At 52.8% G+C, this 21606-nt stretch overlaps 1 protein-coding gene across 1 annotated transcript in view; it reads right to left on the reverse strand.

Annotated features, from left to right (window-relative positions):
* Positions 1 to 21606, reverse strand: part of Phgdh (phosphoglycerate dehydrogenase) — a 29197-nt gene continuing 7591 nt past the window's right edge. The window contains exons 2-12 of the mRNA XM_052730450.1: positions 19892 to 20043; positions 18261 to 18326; positions 16099 to 16153; positions 15893 to 15991; positions 8346 to 8478; positions 7757 to 7905; positions 6757 to 6909; positions 3318 to 3450; positions 2217 to 2347; positions 1084 to 1321; positions 1 to 299 (exon numbers count right to left, since the gene is read on the reverse strand). Coding sequence (XP_052586410.1) covers positions 145 to 299; positions 1084 to 1321; positions 2217 to 2347; positions 3318 to 3450; positions 6757 to 6909; positions 7757 to 7905; positions 8346 to 8478; positions 15893 to 15991; positions 16099 to 16153; positions 18261 to 18326; positions 19892 to 20043 — 1464 coding nt within the window. The 3' untranslated portion in view covers positions 1 to 144. The remainder of the gene's footprint in view (positions 300 to 1083; positions 1322 to 2216; positions 2348 to 3317; positions 3451 to 6756; positions 6910 to 7756; positions 7906 to 8345; positions 8479 to 15892; positions 15992 to 16098; positions 16154 to 18260; positions 18327 to 19891; positions 20044 to 21606) is intronic.

The raw sequence follows: 21606 nt of genomic DNA on the forward strand, positions 1-21606 counted from the left end.
TAGAGTTAAGACTCTTTACTAAGATGTTATTTCGGGCAGGTACCCAGGATCTGCCCCAGGAATGTGGAGCTCCTCTCCCTATAGATGACAGCGAGCGGGTTTCTTCAGAAAAGCCCCGGGGGCTGACGCCGCTGAGCCCCAGGGTCAGAAGCAGAACTGGAAGGCCTCAGACACGTGCTGCTTCCATGCGTCCAGGCTGGGCAGCAGGGACGAGAGGCCCATGACATGCCAGGTCTCTCCGCCAGACACCTTGGAGGTTTGGTAGGAAAGCAGCTGCACACCGGCCTCTGCCAGGAGGCCTGGGGAGGGGGCGGGGCGGGGAGAAAAGCACAGGTTAGCATGGCACATGGGGGAAGGGGTGAGAAAGCAAGAGTCCAGAGCAGAGAGAAGTCAGGCTTCTGTGACCAAAGCCGCAGGGCGGAAGGAGGGGCGGGGCTGGTCTCCATAGTAAGGAGCTGACAAAGCAGGGCAGGTGACTTTCCTTGGCCTCGGCCTCTTCTCAGCCTGAGCATCAGGTGGCAGGAGTTGGGGGGGACTCTCATACCCAGACAGTGTCTAGGCCAATAGCAAGATAAGCAGAGAACCTCCCTCTGGGCAGCTGGCGAAATGGTGAAATAAAGCCTCCCAGGGTCTGGGGACATACCCTCTGCCAAACCTGGACGAGACCCAGAACCCTCAGCAGCTGGGGGTTGCACCACAGGAGGGATGCTCTGACACACTGTGCTGTGGTACACTAAGCTGGTCACCAGGGCCCGTAGAAGGAACAGTCCATGAATATATAGACAGTGTGTGGGAACATGATGGACCTGGGCTGTGGCCGGGGGCAGCTGGCACTCCGCCCACCTCTGCCCATACTGCTCTGTGACCTCGGATAAGCCACTGACTTCCCCTGTCCCCTGTCTGAGCTGTTTCTTCCTATGATTGTGGAAATGGTTCTGCAAGACCCTCTGTGATGTACATATAGACATGCCCTGAGGCACAGAGAAAGGCCCAAAGGAAACATCTCCCCAAGGCCCAATCTCAGGGAAGACCCCCATCTCTGCCTCAGCAGCCTGGCCAGCCTCCCTCCAAAAGTTTCCTTACCAATCATAGTGGGCAGCATTACAGGGTTGGAGGGCTGAGCCCGGAACATGAGTAGGGGCTGGCCCCGGCGTAGTGGCACCTCTGGCCTGAAGACGGCTCCGTTGAGCACCTGCAACATTGGTGTGGTGCCCTGGACCAAGCCCACAGCTTGGTAGGGGGCCCCTGCCAGGGCCACAGTCAGGAGGCATTCTCCACTGCCCTGCTCCCCTGGGACCACAGGGCTGTGGGAGGTAGTGACCTGCAGAGGGGAGACAGAGGCACAGTTGAACTCTCTACCCTCTCCCACAGCCTAATTACACATGTACAAGGAATCTAGCCTGGCCACCAGGTCAGTAGTCTGGGGCTGGGGACAAATGACGTGAACCTATGTCTCCAGACTTAAGCTTCTCAGGACGGTCAATATGCCCCATAAAGGGAGGACCAGGGGTCTGCCCGGCTGGCCAGGAAGGATGGGAAGTGGGAAGCAGAGGTCCAAGCACTGGGTAGCTGACCAGTCTGACCCTTTCTGCTCCAGCTTCTCAGTCAATGGCCTGGGCAGGATGCAGGAAAAGAGGGAAGTGGGGTAGTGCTGGGAGAACTCTGTTCTTATGGCCTCGGCCAGTTTCAACTGGCTAAGACATACTCTTTGATCCAAAAGGGGAATGAGGGAGGAAGCCACTGGAGGGAAGCCGGGGGGTGGCGAAGGAACATGTTCCCAGGGTTTATAAGCCTCTCTCAGCTCTGTTCAGATATGGCCTAGCTCAGCTTTTTTTGCCTCAGTTGTGAAATGGAGGTGCCTTACACCCCCATTCAGAGCATTTCTGCATCTACCCATATGGTAGTTTTGTGAGTATGAGCTCACTCCATTACACTCAAACACATGGTCTTCCCCTTCACAGATGAAGGAATGAAGGCTAGCTCTCACGGATAGACAGGGCGGATGGCAAGAAGCAAACCCAGTGGGTGAAACTGTGAACAGGCCTCTAAAATGTGGGGTGGGGCTAGGCACAGCGGCACATGCCTGTAATCCTAACATCCGGGAGGTGGGAGCTGCAGGATCAGGAGATCAAGGACAACCCGGGTTATATGAGACTGCCTCAGACAAACAAAAAGAGGGGTGGCAGAGCAGAGCCCCGAGTAAAGAGGGTGCGCACATTGAGGCCAGCCTCTTTCACCAGCAGCTGAGCGTTCACCAAGTTCACGTCTGCCTGCTTCGACGCTTCCCTCAGAAGGCCGACGATGACTGCAGGGCTCAGGCAGGTCCCAGCATTCTTCAGAGATGTTCCTGGGGACGCAGAGAGTTACCCTAAAGATGGTTGTTCACGAGGTACCACAGGAGCGGCAGGGGACCACTGGCACTTAGCTCTCGGCTACATGGCTCTTGTTGCCCTAGGGACCCCAACTTCAGGCTGCAGTTGTAATTCCTTCAGAGTGCTGATAAGCCAGCTGGGGTCCGAGCCGAGAAACCTAGGATGTTTTAACCAATTTGAGAAAGTCGCCTCCCAAACTGAGACCAGCTCAACTATCCTCCTTGGCCTGTCTGTCTTCCCAGAAGATACTTGGCAAACTGTGAGCTCCCCCAAGCGGCTGGAACTCCAGACCCTTGCAAACTCAGAGACGCAGAGAGGTGCCACTGAAGGAACCACATGACCAATTCCCCGCCATGCTTTCTCAGGGGCTTGGGTACCCAGGGCAGTGGGCACGGCATCCTCCGGCTCCGCCTGTCCTGTGCTGTCCAACCTCACAATCTCTCCCCAAGTGTCAGGTGCAAAACAGGCAATGAGGGGAGAGAAGTGGGGAGCCCTGTACAGGATGAAGGGAGCCACCCAACTCCATCTGCAGAGAGGTGGGTCTGCCACCAAGGCAGCCGAGCTGCACACAGCCACAGGTAAAACCAGACCCACATAGTTTTGCTGGCTAGTTTAGATTCTCCATGGATTCCCGTCTCTTTTACATGAAACTCTCTGGTCTTTCTTGCATGGGAAACATGTTTATCCTAAAAACACTGCATAAACACGACCTGAGAAAATTAAGTAGACTTCCCCAGGGAGCTTATATCCCACTTACACACATCTTTTGTCCACCTCCCCAGTGGGTGAGCTGTCCCCAGAGCAGGGCCCAAGTCCCCTGAGTCTGCTACTAGATCTGCAGTGAGCACTGGACACACCCAGCAGAGAGGAGTCCACACTCCCTTTTCCCTGTCTCTCAGCGGTGTCCCTAGCTCACGCTGTGGGCCCAGCCAGACCCGGACTCACCTTGTGTCACCACCTGGATGGTCCCTTTAGGGGAGCCGGCCCAGGCATGCATCAGTGTGCCCAATGCTTCTGCCAGACCAATCCAAGGCTTGGTGTGTGGAGAGAAGGCACTGGTAAGGGCCTGGGCATTTACCTGCAGAAAGAGGGGAGCAGGGTGAAGCGGGGAAGAAGTCAATGAGGGCTGAGCAACCGAATCAATGCCATGTGGCCAAGAGTCAACTTGGCACGGGGGGAGGGGTGGTGGTGGTGGGGGTGGTGGACGACTCAGGTGATGGGTGACAATGTCCACCAATCACCGACCAGGAAACAGTGACTTATCCCTATAGGTGAGACGGGCCACAGAGCCCGAGGAGCCTCAGAAAGCTTCGACTGCACTATATGGCCGGAAGCCTGGCTTCTGTCTGTCATTGAGCAGTATTGGTACTGGTACCCTCTGTGGGAGACTGGCTTTCTGTGTGATGGAAAAGGATCTGGACAGCTCAATAAAAACGGGAGCCACAGATGGTGCAGAAGCAGAATTGTGGTTCTCAGGGAGGGTGATCTAATTTGCCCTTTTTGTGTGTGTTGTTTTGAGACAGGGCTTCGCTCTATGGTCCAGCCTGGCAGAACTCCTGAGTACTAGGATGACAGGAGTGAGCCAGCATACCTGGTTCATTTTATTCTCTATTTTGATTATTTTCAGTGACCACTCACATTTGTCACTGAACACCTATGCTCAGTTCCCATGACTTTTCTATAAAACCAGACTCAGGCAGGTCTAATGATCCTATATTATGTTTCAAACATCCAACTATGAAAAGTGTGCTGAGGCATGCTGGGAAATTGAGCAGCCAGACCCAATTGGAAAGGCCCAAGTACAGGGTCTCGGGGCTGGGACCTCCCTTCCCCTCCCAGGGACCTAATAACAGAGCTTCCTTGTTCTGAGGTAAAATTCCTGCTCCTTTTTGTGGTTCCGGCTGCTTTGGCTCCCAGTCAGGCACCAAGAATTTCTTTGAGGCTACTTAGAAAGAATCCATCTAAGAAGGATTTAATTAGGAATCTGGATTTTAAATTTGGGCACGGTGCTCATGCCTGTAATCCTAGCACCAGGGAGGCCGAGGTAAGCGGCTTCCCCTGAGTTCCAGGCCAGCTGTCGCTACAGAAGAAAACCCTGTCTCTAAACATAAGCCAAATCCGCCAACCCCACTGGCAAACAAACAGAAACTTTGATGAAGGAAAAAAAATCAAATAAGCAGCTATGAGATGAGCAAAAATGTAATACTTCTGGTTCTTGTTTTCGTAGTTATCACTAGGAGAGATTTTGGTGTTACACTGAGAAGCTGCCGCAGGACACAGGGAGGAAAAGCAGAGGATGAGGAGGCCGCAGACGCAGAAATGCTCAGCTAAGAAACCCCAAAGCACCTCACTTTTGTCCACTGTGTGGAGCCCACACAGTCCAGCCCAGGGATATGCCCGCTGACTGTAGGCTTGTGAAATAAAAGGGTGTGCAGTGATCCGTCTTGAAAAACAAACAGCAAGATGCCAGGGTAATGTCAGGTGCCTCTGGAAATCAGCCTGGCCCCAGTGTTCATCTGCGCTATGGACAGAGAACTAGAGAAGACGCAGGAAGAGCCAGGGAGGGATTTCCTCTTGGGATACAAGCATCTCCTTCCAAAGACTATCAGCAGCTGGGGTGGATAGTTTGCTAACATTTGTGTGAGACTAAGAGATTTCCTATCTTACATAAGACATCAACGCTGTCTTTGTACTCCGTGGAGCTTGTGTGAAGAAGTCCCTGTTAGAAAACGCCATAGGATCTCACCACCACCTCAAAGGGTTCCCACAGAGAGGGCAGAAGCCTGCCCCTGAAAAAGCTGAGAGAGCGGAGTTCTGTGGGGGGAGAGGGGGGAGAATTCATTAGCAGGGCATCAGCTGAGTTGGGAGAGATGGTCTGTTGTGTTCAGTCTTCCATTTAGTCAGCTAGGACCCCAATCAAAGTCACCTGCTCAGAAACTCACTGGGTAGCCTGATGGGTAGGAAAATGTGCTGTGGCCTCAAGGAGCCAATAACGGTGTGCAGAGGAAAGAGAGGGCAGGCAGGCCAGTGTCACCTGGTCACCGCAGGCTCTGAAGGCTCTCACACCACAACTGGCCCTCAAGAAACCCCCCTGATCATCACAGACCAAATGGCATCCTCACTATCTCAAGACATAGAACTGAGCTGTCTAACTAGAGAAAGGAGGGCTAAGGGAAATGGTCTTTCCTACCATAGTTCTGCCCAACCAGTACTATCTCCAGGCTGTGAGTCAGCCAGGAAGGCATAAGCCCCCTCTCACACATCCAGTCTTACCCACTGGTTTTTGCAGGGTATTAATTAAATGCCTGGGGCGTTCACATAAGCTGCAGAGAAACTTAAGTCAGCCTTCTTGGCCCTCAGAGAACTTAGAATTCAGCATCAACAAGACAACAAACCCATTAGAGTTTATAAGAATGTGGTTAAGTAGCCGGGCGGTGGTGGCGCACGCTTTTTATCCCAGCACTCGGGAGGCAGAGCCAGGCGGATCTCTGTGAGTTCGAGGCCAGCCTGGGCTACCAAGTGAGCTCCAGGAAAAGGCGCAAAGCTACACAGAGAAACCCTGTCTCGAAAAAACCAAAAAGAAAAAAAAGAATGTGGTTAAGTGAGTGTGGCAGGGCACACCTTTAATCCTGGCACTCAGGAGGTAGAGGGATCTCTGAGTTCAAGGCCAGTCAGGGCTACATAGTAAAAAAAAAAAAAACAAAAACAAAAAACAAAAAAAAACCCTCAAACAAACAAAACCCCTAAAACAATGTGGTTAGCAAAAAAAAAAAAAAAAACAAAAACGTGGTAGAGCTGCAAGGCCCAGAAAGCCTTGGTGAAGGAGGGAGAAAGGCCCCCGGATGAGCTGTGCTTTCCTAGTTCAGTGTCCCCTAACACCCCACCCCACCCCCGCCTCCGTGGGGGGTGGGGGGGGTAGCGGTGGTGGGGATCTGGTGTTCAGCAGACTAAGCAAACGTTTTAGGAAGTATGAAGACTGGGTTGTTATGGCAGCGTGAGCTCTGACCAAGGAAATGCTGCAGAGTGTTGAGCATACCCCCCCCATCTCACACACACAGGGCCCTGCTCCCTCACCCTAGCAACACACCCTCATTCCCAAGGCATGTGGACAACAAAGGAGCCTTTTACTGGTGGCTGAGCCTGGGAAGGCTCACAATCTCTGCTGCGAGGCTACAATATAACGGCTCAGAACCCGACTCCCGGCTCCAAGGCCTTGGCTATCAAGACTGAAGTAGGGCTGCTTCTGCCCATCCACTCGGAGAGCCAACACAAGCTCAGCCTCGGACCCAGTTCCCAGGGCTGAGTCTGTCTACTCCGGAGCTGCTGTGGCTATCTGTGCTCTCTTCCCGGACTCCAGGCCCCAGTCCCATGGAGAGATACTTACGACCCCTGATAGAGACTTCCCCTTCACCATGTCCACAAACTGGACTGCGATTTCCTCCCCACAGCGGCTCTGGGCCTCCTTGGTGCTGGCCCCCAGGTGGGGACAGCTGATGACATTCTCGTGGTCCACTAAGGCCCGGTCCCGTGGTGGCTCCTGCCCAGAGAGAGATAGCTTTAAGTTGGCCGTGGACTGGCTATATACCCTCCACTGTTGTTCACACTGAATTTTGAGAATTGCAACCCTCTGAATCCCAGCCTCCTAACAGCAGAAGAAGTGCGTTATTAGGAAGATGGTCATACACAGGGGAGCTTGTGATACACCACGCACCCTGGGCTGGAAATAGACGAGCACTATGGGGTTCAGAGAGGGCCAGTGACCTGCCACGGCCTCACAGCTAGAACCTGCATTTATGCCAAAGTCCATGCTCCTCCCCCGGGGTCACACCGAGGAGCCCCAATGCAGTGATAGCATCTGTGAGGAGAGGGGCCCATGGGATTGGTGGAGGTGCACACTCTGCACTCTGTGCCGAGGCTGAGCCCTTGCACACGCTTGGAGAGCAGTCCACACTGGGGTCTACCATCATCCCTGGGTTTCTGGCCCTCCCTAGGAAGGGAAGAGGCAAAGAGGAATGCTATTGGGTACTGAGCAGGCCATCTCCTTGGCCATAGGGCTGACTTAAGTATCAGGAACGACACACTAACTTCCCGTTTCCATGTCTAGAACCCCTGGCCTCATCAATTTGCCTCTGTCTTCCCCAAGTTACCAGGACAGCAACAGCCTGACCAGGAATGGGTCTTATTTAAGACCCGGGCTTTGCAGAAGACAGACAGCACAGTGGAAAGGCCTCCTCCAAACCACAGGTGTGTTTCCTGGCAGCACAGCTTCCTCCCGGCCACAAACAGTGAGCTACCGTCCTGCAAGATGCTACATTTTCTTGCCTGCGGCCTGGCGGCTCCTCACCTTTCCCCTCCGACCTGACAGGGAGGCCGCAAGCACTTACCTCTGTAAACACATCCAGGGCGGCGCCCGCACACTGACCAGACTGCAGGGCACGGAGCAGGGCGCCTTCATCCACAATCCCCCCTCGAGCACAGTTCACTACTCGCACACCCTTCTTGCACTGGGCAAAGGTGCTGTCGTTCAGCAAGCCTGGAGGAAAGAGGAGACGTTGCCAACTGTGACGTTCCTGATCCCCTCTCTTGGCACCGGTCCCCTCAATCCACCTCTCCCCAGAGGCCTCCTTCTGCTGGACAGGTACCTTGACCTCACCTCTGTCTTCCCAGATGCTGAGATCATACACCCTGTACGGGATGTGGGTTAGACTCAGGAAGTTCTGGAGATGAAGGTGCTTTGCATGGGTCCAAGAATCAAAAAGCCCCTGCTGTTTGACCCGTGAAGCCTCCACATGGGAGGCTAGTGGCCTATGTGTCCAGTTCATTCACACACCCATGGCTTTTCAGCTAGCTCAGCCCTCCTCCCTCGGAGGCAAGGACTTGTGACAAAGTGTCACTGTGCTTAGCAGGTCCTGGGCAGGCCCCTTTCTATACTTGCTCAACGGCATCTGCAGAAAACCCACATTGAGAGCCTACCCGTGGTGGAGGGCAGGAGCGGAGTGTGGACAGTGATGAAGTCACAGAGAGGCCAGATCTCCTCCAGGGGCAGCTGCTGAACACCGAAAGAGGCCGAGACCTCTGGAGAAATGATGGGGTCATAGCCGACAGTCTGGTCAGGAGCGAGAGAAAGGAGGAGGCATCTTTACCCTCAGCGTTGTTATTATCCGTAACTGCGGCATTTGCTAGGAGCCGGCACCACGCGAAGCCTAACTGAATCCTGTAGTGTAATTCTCAGGACAACACAGTGCGCTCAGGGCCACTCTCCTGCCTGCTGTATGTCAATGGAAGGAAGCTTGCAGAACTAGGAGGGAGCACAGCCAGAGAGGAGAAGGCTGCCTGTCACCTGTCACCTGTCACCAAGGTCCAACCTTGAGCGTGTGTCTGGACAAAGTGGAACTCAGAAACCCTGAGACAGGAGCGCTGGCGAGGAAGGGCTCAGGGCTGACCGCCAGGCCCACCATTCCCGCTATGCTAACAGGTGCCTGGGGTTGAGGGCGGCGGGCTGGGAAAGGAGTGAGCAAGCATTGTCCATAGAGGCCAGAGAACACAGGCTCAGCTTCTTCCAAGTCCCTGCAAGGGCCGTGCCCAAGTAGCCAGGCAGATTTAGGAAGCAGGTATGGGGTGTGTGTGTGTGTGTGTGTGTGTGTGTGTGTGTGTGTGGTGTTTACACTAACCAAGATCTAAGCCTTCTCTGCCTGATCTACCCAGGAGGCTTTCCCAGGCCTCTCTCCTGAGCTCAGCTCTTATCACAACTCTGCCGCCAGCGTACGTCAGGCTCCTCTAGGTGGGTGAGGACCCCAGTATAAGAGCCGTTGGAGAGATGACTTCAGCCACCCACTGCTCTAACACTGCTACGGTAAAAATATTTTGAGAGAACCCCCCTGAACCCTTCAGGCGTATGTTCACGGCAGACCCAGGCGTGAGTGAAAACAGCGAAGAAATGAGGCCTCATCCTTGAGTGGTTGCTGCCTCTGCGGAGAGGAATCCTTCCTCCCCTTCCTGTGCTTTTCAAGTCCTCTGCTACGAGGTGTGGGAATCACTTGAAATTAGGGGACTATAGATCCTGCCTTACGATAACACAAAGACTTCTTTTTCCCCACTTAAGAGCTTCTGGGGAAGAAAAAGAAAAATCCCGAATGGTTCTGAATAAGTTAACACTTCGGGGCCACATTTTGCATCATTAGCCCTGTTCATAAGCAAAGCCAAGGAGCTCCCCTCCCCCGTCCCAGCCACCAGGGAAGGCTACAGGAGAGACACCGCTTTTGTGGCCCTCTGAGGACCACAGCACAGAGCACCAAGGGCTTATGGATTTCGAGGGCCTATTCAAACATTTTTATTACCCTCTGATGTCATTTCTGGACAGAGAAGGAAATGCTCAGGGGGGAGAGATGAATCCCTGGCCTCATCCTCACAATTCGTCTTTGTCTGCCGGCGCCAGAGATGACTAGAACAATGGCCCTGTTCATCTCTAATCCAGATGTATTTTTCTTCTCATGTGCGGTGAGGAGTGAACAAGAACACCAGAGATCGCAAAGGCACGCGTGACTGAGCGAGCTCACAGCACCCTCTGGCCTGTTCTACTCTTGGGGACCAAGGCAGGGCTCGGGGCTGACCGCCAGGCCCACCGGCCCTGTTATGCCAGCAGGTGCCTGGGTCTGAGGGTGGTGGGCTGGGAAAGGAGAGAGCGAGTGTTGTCCTCAGAGGCCAGAGAGCATGGGCTCAGCTGCTTCCTCGTGGAGAGATAGCATCTCACTTATCTGCAGGCGCATGCCAGGAATGAACCTGGCTGGGAGAAGCTCTGCTTTGTCTTTCCCACTAGTGATAACTAGGGCATGAAAGAGCCGAGCTGAGCTAGAGGTCTCACACTAGGAGGCAATCATGCTGGCCAAAGCGGACGGAGTAACATCAGGCCCATGCGCCATATGCCTGCCTGGCTCCTACACGTCCTGAGAAGGCTCAGATAGCCTACTGTACAGAAGCCTGGGAGCATGCTGGTTGGTTTTTGTCAACTGGACACACACCTAGACACATCTGGAAAGAGGGAATCTTTTTTTTTTTTTTTTGGTTTTTCGAGACAGGGTTTCTCGGTGTAGTTTGGCGCCTTTCCTGGAACTCACTTGGTAGCCCAGGCTGGCCTCGAACTCACAGAGATCCTCCTGGCTCTGCCTCCCGAGTGCTGGGATAAAAGGCGTGCGCCACCACCGCCCGGCGAAAGAGGGAATCTTAATTGAGAAAATCCCTCCCTAAGACTGCTCTTAGGCAAGACAGTGGGATATTGTCTTGATGAATGACTGATGTGGGAGCACCTAGCTCACGGTGGTCAGTGCCACCCCGGGGCAGACGGTCCTGGGTGGTATAAGAACGTCGTAGGCTGAGCAAGCCAGATGGTAGCACTCCTCTGTTGCCTCCACATCAGCTCCTGCCTCAGGCTCCTGCTTCCAGGTTCCTGCCCCGACTTCCCTGGATAATGGACTACAAGCTGGTACATGAAATACACTCTTTCCTCCACAAGTTGCTTCTGGTCACGGCGTTTTATCAGAGAAGTAGGAAAGTAGCTATGCCATGGTGTTTCCTCAATGGTCCCTGCATCACCTTGCTGGTGTTACAGAAGGCAGAGCCGGGAGGCTCATCGTCCAGCTCCAGGGCTCTGCTGCTTCAACAGAGGATGGAGAACCGCGGCCTGGAAGTTAAAGGGGCTCCAAGGCAGAGCTGGCCAGAACAGAGCCTCCTCTCCCTCACAGCGTGTTCTGACTGAGCATCCGAAATCTTTCTGCCACTGCAGTGGATTTTATACACAAACTTTACAGAAACTATTACCTCAAAGCTGCTTAGGCGACGGCCCGGAGTCCACCCCCCACCCCAGCTCTCCTCCACCGCCTCCTCTCTCCTGCCTTGGTCCCATGAGGCTGTAGGAGGTATGAAGGTCACTGTTCTAGGGCAGTTAAGGGTTCGAGGTGCCAGAGGCGGTGAGATGGCCTGGTGGCTAAGGATGCTTGCCACCAAGGCAGAACGCCTGAGTTTGATCCCTAGCACCCACATGGTGGGGGGACAGAACCAACTCCTCCCATAGGTTATCCTCTCACTTCCACACACCATGACACACGCACACTCACAGGCACACACAATAAAAAAAAAATGTAAAAATAAAAATCTGGAATAAAGTAGCAATGATTTTTTTTCCTGTGGTAAGAGCTGCCTGCCCTAGAAAACATCTGCCGTTTGTGTGGCTGAGCAGTGGCCGCTTAGGGACTTAATGTGGGCCACGAGTGGAAACAGTGGAGACCCTGGAAGCCAGGACACCTGAGTGAACTCTCACTTCCTGGTCTTACTGTCTTAAGCCTGTAGCTGACCTTGCTGGGCCTCCGTTTCTGTGAGCATGGCAGCTGACGCAGTCGACCCTAGGAAACAGAAGCTGGCCAGGAAATACCAACGGGGCCGCCGGGGGCCTCGGGTGCTGAGGTCAGATTCATCACAACACTGGTCACAAAGACACTGCTAAGAGATGCCGGTGGTGTCCCTCGGGGACACTGGTAAGGAAGCACAGGGCTCACCTCTGAGCTGGCCTGGGCCTGGTTACACATCCTAAGAGATGCCAGCATAAACAAGTTGAGTCAATAACTACGGCTCTTATTTAGCAACACATCGCAGAAACGTTCAAGGTATCAACAGAGGGTAAGGCCCGGTGAGTCAGGTCACCAGCAGGCTGCAGCCTGACCTGTAGTGTCACCCACCTTTGCCCTGGAATCCGTTCCTCTTCCATGCTGCTAAAGTCATATTGCCTTTTCCACAGGACACAACACTGTTAGCCACTGTTTTTTTTTTTTTTTTCAAAGTTTTTTAATAAATGTCTCCAAAGTCCAAATTGTCTAGTTACTTTTTAGACCCTCCTACAGACATTGAGAGACACTCTAGCTAACTTCCTGGTAGGATGCCCAAGCGTTCCAGCCTTTGATTGTTTTCTAGGACTTATTTCTTCTGGATACCTGAGGCAGGATCTCAGTGTGCAGCCCAGGCTGGCCTTGAACTCTGGCTCTTCCCGAAGTCTCTCCAATCACAAACATGCTCCACCACACAGGTTGAGTCAATAACTACGGCTCTTATTTAGCAACACATCGCAGAAACGCTCAAAATATGAACAGAGGGTAAGGCCCGATGAGTCAGGTCACCAGCAGGCTGCAGCCTGACCTGTAATGTCAACCCCCTTTGCCCTGGAATCCCTTCCTCTAACTACCTACCTCTCCTGGCTTTCTGGCATCCACACATGATGCATGGTCTGGGCTATCGGTGAGAATGGTGGATAAGGCAGAGCTCTGGGCCATCATGAACAACTTCCTGCCAGCCTGACAAGGTCCCTCCTTGAACCCTAGACTAACTGCTCTAACATTGTGGGTGGGGTGTGGGGTGGGGTGGGGGAGAGGAGGGGGAGTTGGGCATTCGGCTTATCCCCATGGGGATTATGGAAGAGGACTTGGCTGAAACTCCAGTGCGCATCACTGGTGGAACAGCCAGTAATCCACACCACAGCATTCCACACCCAGGTTAAAAACACAGTAGGTCGGTCCAGTTGTGTTTTTACCTCAACACCATAGGCGATGTTGTGTTCTACACAGGCCGGCAACCTTCTCTGGGCAAGGTACACATTCCACGAACACACAGGGAATGTGGTCTGGCGTGACATATGCCAAACTAGTGCTACTAAGGGGAGTCTCATGCAGGAGACCGTTCTCTGTATGAACACATGCATCTGTTACATAATTCAAACAGTACTTTAATCTGGGCATCCTGGCACATGTGACCCCAGCACTTCAGAGCCAAGGGGGAAAAGGTTGTAAGTTCCAGGCTACTCTGTGTAATTCATCAAGACTCTGCCTCAAGACAAAATAATGAAAGGGTCTGATGACGTAGTTCAGGGATACAGCAACTTGCCAGCCAGCGTGAGGTTCTAGGTTCAAAGCCTGGTACCCCAAAACAAATCAAACAAAACTCCCACATTTAAAAATAGTCCAGGTAAAGAGATATTTATACATCTCCATGCTCTACCAGCTAAATTACTATTGTCAAAGGGGACAAGACGAGTCTGAAAGTGAGCTTAGTAAGGATTGATCTCAGGGCCAGTGAGACGGCTCAGCAGACACAGGCACTTGCCACCAGGGTGGATGACCTGAGTTGGATCCCTGGAACCCACAAGGTAGAGAGAGCCAGGTCTCACAGTCTGTCTGGCCTCCACATGTGCACCAGGGTACACGTGTGCCTTCTTGTGAGCATTCGTACACACACACACACACACACACACACACACACACACACACACACACACACACACAGAGTAATATAATTTCTTAATGTGATCATTGTTTCCTATTCTCGATATTTAGAACTATGTCATTTTTTTTCCCCTGTGGCTTCGAGGACACAGACAGGAGCTTGGATGGTGCACAATCTCCCTGTCCCAAGATGACATTCACTAAAGCCCAGGAACACCTCAGGGTGGTCAGCTGATCAGGGGAGTGCTGAAGAGGCTTGTCGGGGGAGGTCATGACAAGCCGTTTTTTTAGGGGTTTACAAAGAATGGTTCAAAACCGAGACAGGCAGGACTGATCCTTCAGAGACAGCTAGACAGCAGAAGCTCCAAGTAAAGGCAACATACCCTCAAAGCCAGGGTTGTAGTTAAACATGGCTAGGTACGGCTGTGCATGCCTATAATTCCGGGACTCAGGAGGTTATGGCAGGAGGACTGTAAGTTTGAGGCTAGCCTGAGCTACATAGTTAGACTCTATCCTAAACACACTCAAGCATGCTGTGTGGGATACAATCAAAGCTGCAGACCAACACTGAAATGAACAGGCTCTAGACATCCCTATGAAACAAACGCATGCCTGAGAAGTATCTATGACTTCTTGACACTGATGCTCAAGGCCCCACATGGCTGACCCCTGCAGGGGGGAAGCAGCTGGGCAGTACCAGGTGGCTGGAAGGGCTTCCCTCTCACCAGTTAGTCAGGAAACAAAACGGGGCTCTTTGATTCCGCTACTGCCAAGGCCTCCTGGAGACAATGTTCGACAGCTAGAAAAGTCTGGGCGTTGATGCCACAGGGACAATGGGAGTCACGGGGGTGGTGGCGAGCCTTACTGTCTGTCCCCAAGCCAATGCATGTCAATGAAATGGTCAGCTGATTGGTTCCACGTGCTTAGCCCTGCTTAGACATGGGCCTTAGCCTTTAGTTCAGAATTCTTCCTGGGGATAGATCTTGACCTTGGTTCTCTCAGAAGAGGAAGGAGGAAACAGTATTCTTAATGACTCATGGCACCCCCTGCCCCCTCCACCTGCAGGGGGCCATGGGGAGATTGATTTTCATCATCAATAGATGCTGCTGAGCCAGGCCCATTTCTCTCAGGGACCTAATATATAAATACACACACCTGAGCTTTAGAAAGATGTGTGATGTAAATAAATGTGTGAAGGGTGGAGGAGAAGACACTCAGTGTGGCAGAGGGGGATGCCGCCCTGGGGGCTGGGTCACCATCCCGTCAGTGAGTCCTCAGGCACACTCTTATAAATTCTGGATGCCAGTCTCAAGCCATAACTTCCACTCTCGTGCTAAGACAGGAGGTCGGTGACTACGAGAAGAGCAGGGAGGAGGCAGGGGAGCTCTATAATAGCTCTTCGTAAGGTTCCCCAGACCTGGAATGACTGATGACTGTCAAAACAATTTTCTACATGTTTAACTAAAGCCTGCTGTGTGGTGTGATCCATAGTCCCTGTAATTCCCTCAACAACCACATTAAATATGGAATGCCCCTTGGCACCCATGCAGCTGCTGTGAGGAGTCTGGCCTACCTGAGCAGACACGTACTGATCACAGCCTTCACCCAGCCAGGAACCTCCTGGCTCCCAGAGTTGGAAAAGATAGGGTCTCACAGTGACTTCTGAGACAGGTCTGAAGCTGTCTAGTAATTTCTCATATCAGGACACGCAAACAAGCCTGCATTTTAAAGAAAGGATCTTGCTATGTGTAACCCGGGCTGGCTTTGAACTCATGAGCCACCTACCAGAGGCTCCCAAATGTTGAGATTACAGACATGTGACACTACGTCCACCTAGTACCACCTTTAATCTTTGCTGGGACAGTGAGGGAAATAAGGACAGAAAGATAACTGCCTTGGCATAAGGCTATAAATTGGTTTGTTTTCTAAACTATCACAGAGAGGAGACACAGCAAAACCAGGAGGCCCTGTAGCATGACGGGAAAGGATGTGTGTCACAGAAGGACACTTGCTGGCCCACTGAGACTCCGGCGATGGATACCCAGGAGCAGAGGGACCTGTATCCAGTATTCTCAGCTTTTGAGTTCAAATGTCCCAACAGAGAGGTCAGCGGTCCCTTTCTCCCTGACTTAACAGCTTATTTAATAAGAGACTCTAGAGATCCGGGCATGACAAAGCCTCGGCGTCCCCCAAGCCTAGCTATGTCTTCAGATGCCGCTTCAGAAAGGCCCACGCCCAAAGAGTCTGGAAGCCTCTTACCTTCATCCCGAAGGACTGCATTCGGGTGGCCACCTCTCTCCCAATTCTGCCCAGGCCGAGAATTCCCAGTGTCTTCCCGTTCAGCTCTGTCCCCATGAACTGCAACCAGACAAGGCAAAAAGGGTAACGAAAGATGTCCAGGTCAGGACCAAGAGTGGGGCTTGGGCGCTGAGCCCGCATGGGAATGAGGCAAAGCAACAGCTCACCTTCTTCCGGTCCCACCTGCCGTCTTTCATCGAGGCTGTCGCCTGGGGAATCTGCCTGCAAGGACGCAGCAGGTTCAGTAGGGTCACCTGACAGCCCAGGGGGACGGTGTGAGGACAGATCAGCACAGCCGCCGTCGGTCTGTCAGTCATTCTCCTGGGAGCCACACTCCACATGGGCGTGGAGGCTCAGGGTCAGGGACACTGTGCGCAAGGGGTGCTGGGCCAGCAAGAGCATTGGCAGGGCCTGACTCGGGAACCAGAGGACACCCTCTCTAGCCAGGAGGCTGGGGGAAAGACTCTGATCTACCTCAGTCACTCAAGTACCAAGGAGAGAGGACGCATGGGTCTGGCAAGTTTTCTCCCGTAAGCACTGGCCAGACGGCCACAGTTTACAGGGACAGATGTGCCAACCACTCCGGGGACTGTTTCCTTCCACATCAGGACCACTCTTGACAACATCTCTTGTTTCTAAAGAAAGGGCAGCTGATTATCCTTCCCTCTTAAACCTCAAGACAGAAAACCTGAGGCAAGTGGGTACCACAGTCCCTTCCACTCTGCCCTAAAGGATCCTGATACTTCCGACACGTCCACCACCCTTCTGCCTACGCCTTGGAACTCCCCCCCACCACACCGTAGACTCTCTCCTTTGACTGGCTCCTATGCAGGTCTGAGTTGCCATGTCTGGGGTTGTTTCGCTTTCTGGATCAAACAGAGAAAGTGGCAGGTAGGGTGAAGTTGGAATTTAACCGTAGGATCTCACTGTAGGACATGTCACCAAGACCGCGTCTGGGACAATAAAGAAGAGATGAGGAAGGGTGTGGACAGCACACCTTCTCTACGCTGGACTCCATGAGGAGTGCTGGGGTCCACACGACTCACCTCCTGAATGAAGGAGCTCATTCCTGCCTACAGGAGGAGTCGGAGAGCAGCCTGAAGAGCGGAACACCCACCAGCTTATGAGTCAAGCGCTTCCTTCCCAACAGGGTACAGATGGCTCAGTTTAGGCTCACCTTGGATGAGGGGCGTCAGTAAGGGATGCTGGGAGAGGGCAGCCTTCTCTACTTCACAGGACCCTGCCTACTCCTTGAGGTAAGCTGGCCCTGGCATTGGAGGGAGACCATTCCTAGCTCTTCACCTCAGGGGTCGGGGTGGGAGAGTCAGAAAGTGGTGTGGAGAGACACTTCCTTTACTCTCTCAGACAAATAGGTCACCCAATTTAACAGAGCAAGCTGAAACTAGGGTATGGGGCTTGTACAGTCCTCCCCGAAGGGACACAGCTCAGACACACGGGGAGACCCGGGGACCCTAGCGGAGACTTTTCCTGCTGTGCCCGCTGGCCTTGCTGCTCCCTCCTCCCCATCCCCCCCTCACTGAAAAGTCTGCACTGCTATCAAGGAGTCCTGGGAGAAGTTAGAGCAAAGCCTAACTCCCCAGCAGGAGGGAGAAGATGGGAAAGAGAAAATCTTGTAGTCACAGCAGGCTTCAGGCCCCATTTTACTAGAAAGCCTGTATCACAGAGACATGAGAAAGGCCTATGGAGTGTGTCATGTCTGCCAAACAACTGCTTGGATTGTTAGGACTTGAGTTCATATTGTGTGTTCCATCTACTTGGTCACTAGACTGGGGTCACTCCCCCAGGAGGCCCACACAGCCCAGAATCCTGCCAGAAGAGCTCCCTTAGATAGGAATCCACAGGTAGGCACATGGATGATGTTTATTCCATACATTACAATATAGGCCTAGAGGACAGGTAAACACTGGGAGCCATGGCTCAGCTGCCCAAACCAGAGTCTCTTGAATGAATTAACAAGAGTTAAACCAAAAACTCTCAATCCTTAACAAGTTAGCAGTAACCTGGACACACACGGCACTTGGGGTACCGAAAGCATTCTCAATGTTTGGGGAATAGAGAAGGCACAGCATCCAGTGGGTGTGAGGCGTGGTCATGAGTAGGAGGAAGGGAAGGGAGATGGTGTATACACTCTCTGTGAGCTTGGAGTTAGCATCCATTCTCCCATGCCTACTTTCAACCCCCCTGAGAAGCTACAAGGCATCTGCGTACTGAGACAGCTGTACCTTTTTTCTATGTCTGTCTGCTTGCCGAGCAGTAATCACTGACCTACCAGAAGGTGGCTGGATCTCCAGAGGAGTCAGGGACTTACCTGGCCAGGCACATGATCATCCCACAGGTGAGTTCTGCAGCGCTGAGGCTGTTCCCATTAGGGGTGCTAAAGACAGAAGAGAGGTCAGTGGACCCAGCCAGACAAACCCAGTATTCTGTGCTTCCAGCCCCAAGCTCCCATTCTGGCTTCTCTGACAGATACTGTTGCCCTAAAAATCAGGCTACCTCGGCCCCCTGTCCCCAGGAAGAGGCCCTCCCTCAGACACGCACAAGGCAGGGAAGCATCTCCTGTGATGGGAAAATGGATGGGTGGTTTGGCTCAGTACTCTTTCATTTCAGGGTCCATCTATCGACATGCTCCTCTGCTCCTTCCTAGCGTGAGCCTCCAAACAAGTCTATGACTTTCAGGTCAGCCTGCTATCGGGGAAACCCATCACCTTACATCACCTGGCTTGTATTAGGCACAAGACCTCTACCCGTTCGGTTTCTCCTTCTTACTCAATCTATTTTGAACTGAGAAAAAGCCTACTCCTCAAAAACAACAAACAAGATAAAACAAAAAAAAAAACAAATAATGTTGACAACACCCCAAACCTAACACACATTCACCCTCCTGCTTCCTCTACTGGGTGTGGTCATTGCTAGAAATGAAGGTTACAAAGAGTTAAGAAACTCCATTAAACCAAAAGGAGCCGGGCGGTGGTGGCGCATGCCTTTAATCCCAGCACTTGGGAGGCAGAGGAAGGCGGATCTCTGTGAGTTCGAGGCCAGCCCGGTCTACAAAGCAAGTTCCAGGAAAGGCGCAAAGCTACACAGAGAAACCCTGTCTCGAAAAAAAAAACAAAAACCAAACAAACAAACAAAAGGACTCTAAGAGCTTGTCTGTGCAAGACAACAGAGCTTTTAGCTCTCCCCCTTAGCAAGCGGCTAGCGTGCAGCGGAAGGAGTGGGGCTGGCGGACTGTGCAGGAAGAGAGAGCAGGGAGAGTGGGTTATCCTTTAACACTTCCACCATCAGGTACTGACCTCTGTCAGTCCTTCTGTCAACAGTCCCCCACCCTCCTGGGGGCAGGGGAGAGGCACAGCAGGACTTGGGAGTCAGCAAAGTGGGCTGGGAATGGCTGTGTCACTCAGGTGCCTGATTCAGGACAGCACTGCAGAAGCAAACTGGCCATGATCTTTGTCCCTGGGCGTCTGCAAACACAGCACTAGCAGGGTCCCCTCTCTTCTGGGGCCCAAAGTGCTAGGAAAGGAACTGGGATCTTCGCTTCAGACTGGGGCAGGGAAATGAAGGAAGAGACAAGAGGGGGGTGCCACTCCATCAAGAAAGCGTGGGCATCTCACCGGGTGCAGAACCACTGAGCTAGCAAAGCGGAAGAGCCAGACTGGAGCAAGAAACCAGGGAAACCTCACCTAGAGTTTTCTGATTCCTACACTAAGCTGCAGATGTGCGGGGGTGGGGGGTGGAGGTCCCCCATAGGAGGGCGAGCTCCACACCCAAAGACTGCAGAACACAGCCTTGGAACAACCAAGCTCAACTAGGCACCATTCTAGGAACCCGGGGCCTAGCTCAGACAGCACTCTGAAAGACCTTTTCTACCTGGCTCTCATTTAAGCATTTCTTTCCCTCTTTTTATTGGTCTCCACGCCCACCTCAGCTTCCACAACTTACTTCATGACGAGGATGCCCTTCCTCGTGGCGGCCTCCAGATCCACATTGTCCACGCCTGTGCCGGCCCTGCCCACCACCTGGAGCTTCTCTGCCGCGTTGATGACATCAGCAGTGACCTTAGTGGCGGACCGGACAATAAGGCCTTCACAGTCCTGGGCAGAGGAAGAAAGAGCCGGGATTCACAGAGCTGTTCTGTGAGGTACCTGAGGCCTCTGGTGTGTTCCTGGTGGGCATGCGTGCCCGCTCACAGGCAGTTCTGCCTTCTTGGCGCACTGTAGGGTGATGTGGATTAGGACCTGCACAGATTTGACTTGGAATTGAGACTAGTTGTGAGATACAAGTGAGTGCCTTGCCAGCACGTTCCAGCATCAGCCTGCCAGTTCTAAGGATCTGACTCATCTTTCCCTAGATGGTATCCCAATAAATACCTGTAGCCAAGAGATAACCCATTCAGTGTGACCAGACACAGTCAACGCCATACACACTAATATTCCTGTACCTGGCCTTGCTCCACAGGTGAATTCCAAAGAGAGAAAGGCAACATCTGTATACACCAGTCTGGCTTGGGTTCAACTCTAAGCCGCATCACTTATCAGAGAGGGACGTGGGTTCCAGCCTCAGGTGTGTGAGAGGCCAACAAGACAGGCAGGGGTAGCACCTGGCTGTCACTTCCTCCACTGGACTGCTGAAGGGCAGAGTCGGAATCCAATTCCACTCCTCATGCCCCTGGGCCAGGCACCTGGAATCGAGTCTGTAAATGCTGGCTGACTGAATGAGGAAGCACCATGAATGGAAGGCACGCCTGCCGAAACAAAAATGCTTCCCGAGACAAGAGCCCACAGGAAGGGAGCAGGGGAGGGCCGTGGGCCTAACTCATGCCATCTGCAGCTGCTCAGAGGCCCAGGCAACAGCACACTGAGAACACACATGTGAAAGTTAAGACCACGAATTCATCATCACAGCTGCCACACTTGGGCCACGGCGGACCCCCAACTTGGGGTCATTCAGAAAGAAACGTATCCTATGTACTGTCTTTCCCTAGCAAGAATGTTCTTTGACCAAACAGAACGGGAGCCCCCAAGAGAGGTAGCGGGTGAAAGACTCCATACTCTGTCCTACATGGGTGGCCTCGGGCCAGCATAAAATGTTATAAAGGCACCAAGCAGCTGGTTGTGGGGGCAGGCACGTCTGTAACCTCCGCGCTTGGAGAGGCCTGAGGCAGGAAGATCATGAGTTTGAGGCCAGACTACCCCTAATTATTCAACTATTAAATAAAAATAGACCAAGCAAACAACAACAAGACAAATGTCAATAAAAAGGCACCAAAAATAAAAGCACCAGAGGCCAAAGTTCAGGCAGGTCACTGTTTCAAGTTACCTCATTCTTTACCCCTCCTCTCCTCCACAGGTTTTGTAAGAGGGTCGGAGTAGTGGCCCCTCACACCCAGTTTCCCAGAGCAGCTCTCCATCAGGTCCTCTGAAGAGCTTCTTGCCTCTCTTCCCCCAAGGCATGGATTCTGAAGACAGAAAGGCCCAAGAATCTGGCCCCTAGGGTGAGGCCCACACTGTATTTATTGTGCACAAGCCTGGAACTGAGGAACAAGTGTGGAGCAGTTAAAAGCTGAGAACAGAGCTGTTCTATCTCTGCTGGGGAAAGAGGGGTGAAGCTCGTGCTGTGGCAAAGGGTGTTTGTGCTGGGGGGAGGGGTGGTTTAAA

Source organism: Peromyscus californicus, unplaced genomic scaffold (genome assembly GCF_007827085.1).
Source record: "Peromyscus californicus insignis strain IS unplaced genomic scaffold, ASM782708v3 Scaffold_9__1_contigs__length_137607984, whole genome shotgun sequence".
In the NCBI taxonomy this organism is placed as follows: domain Eukaryota; kingdom Metazoa; phylum Chordata; class Mammalia; order Rodentia; family Cricetidae; genus Peromyscus; species Peromyscus californicus.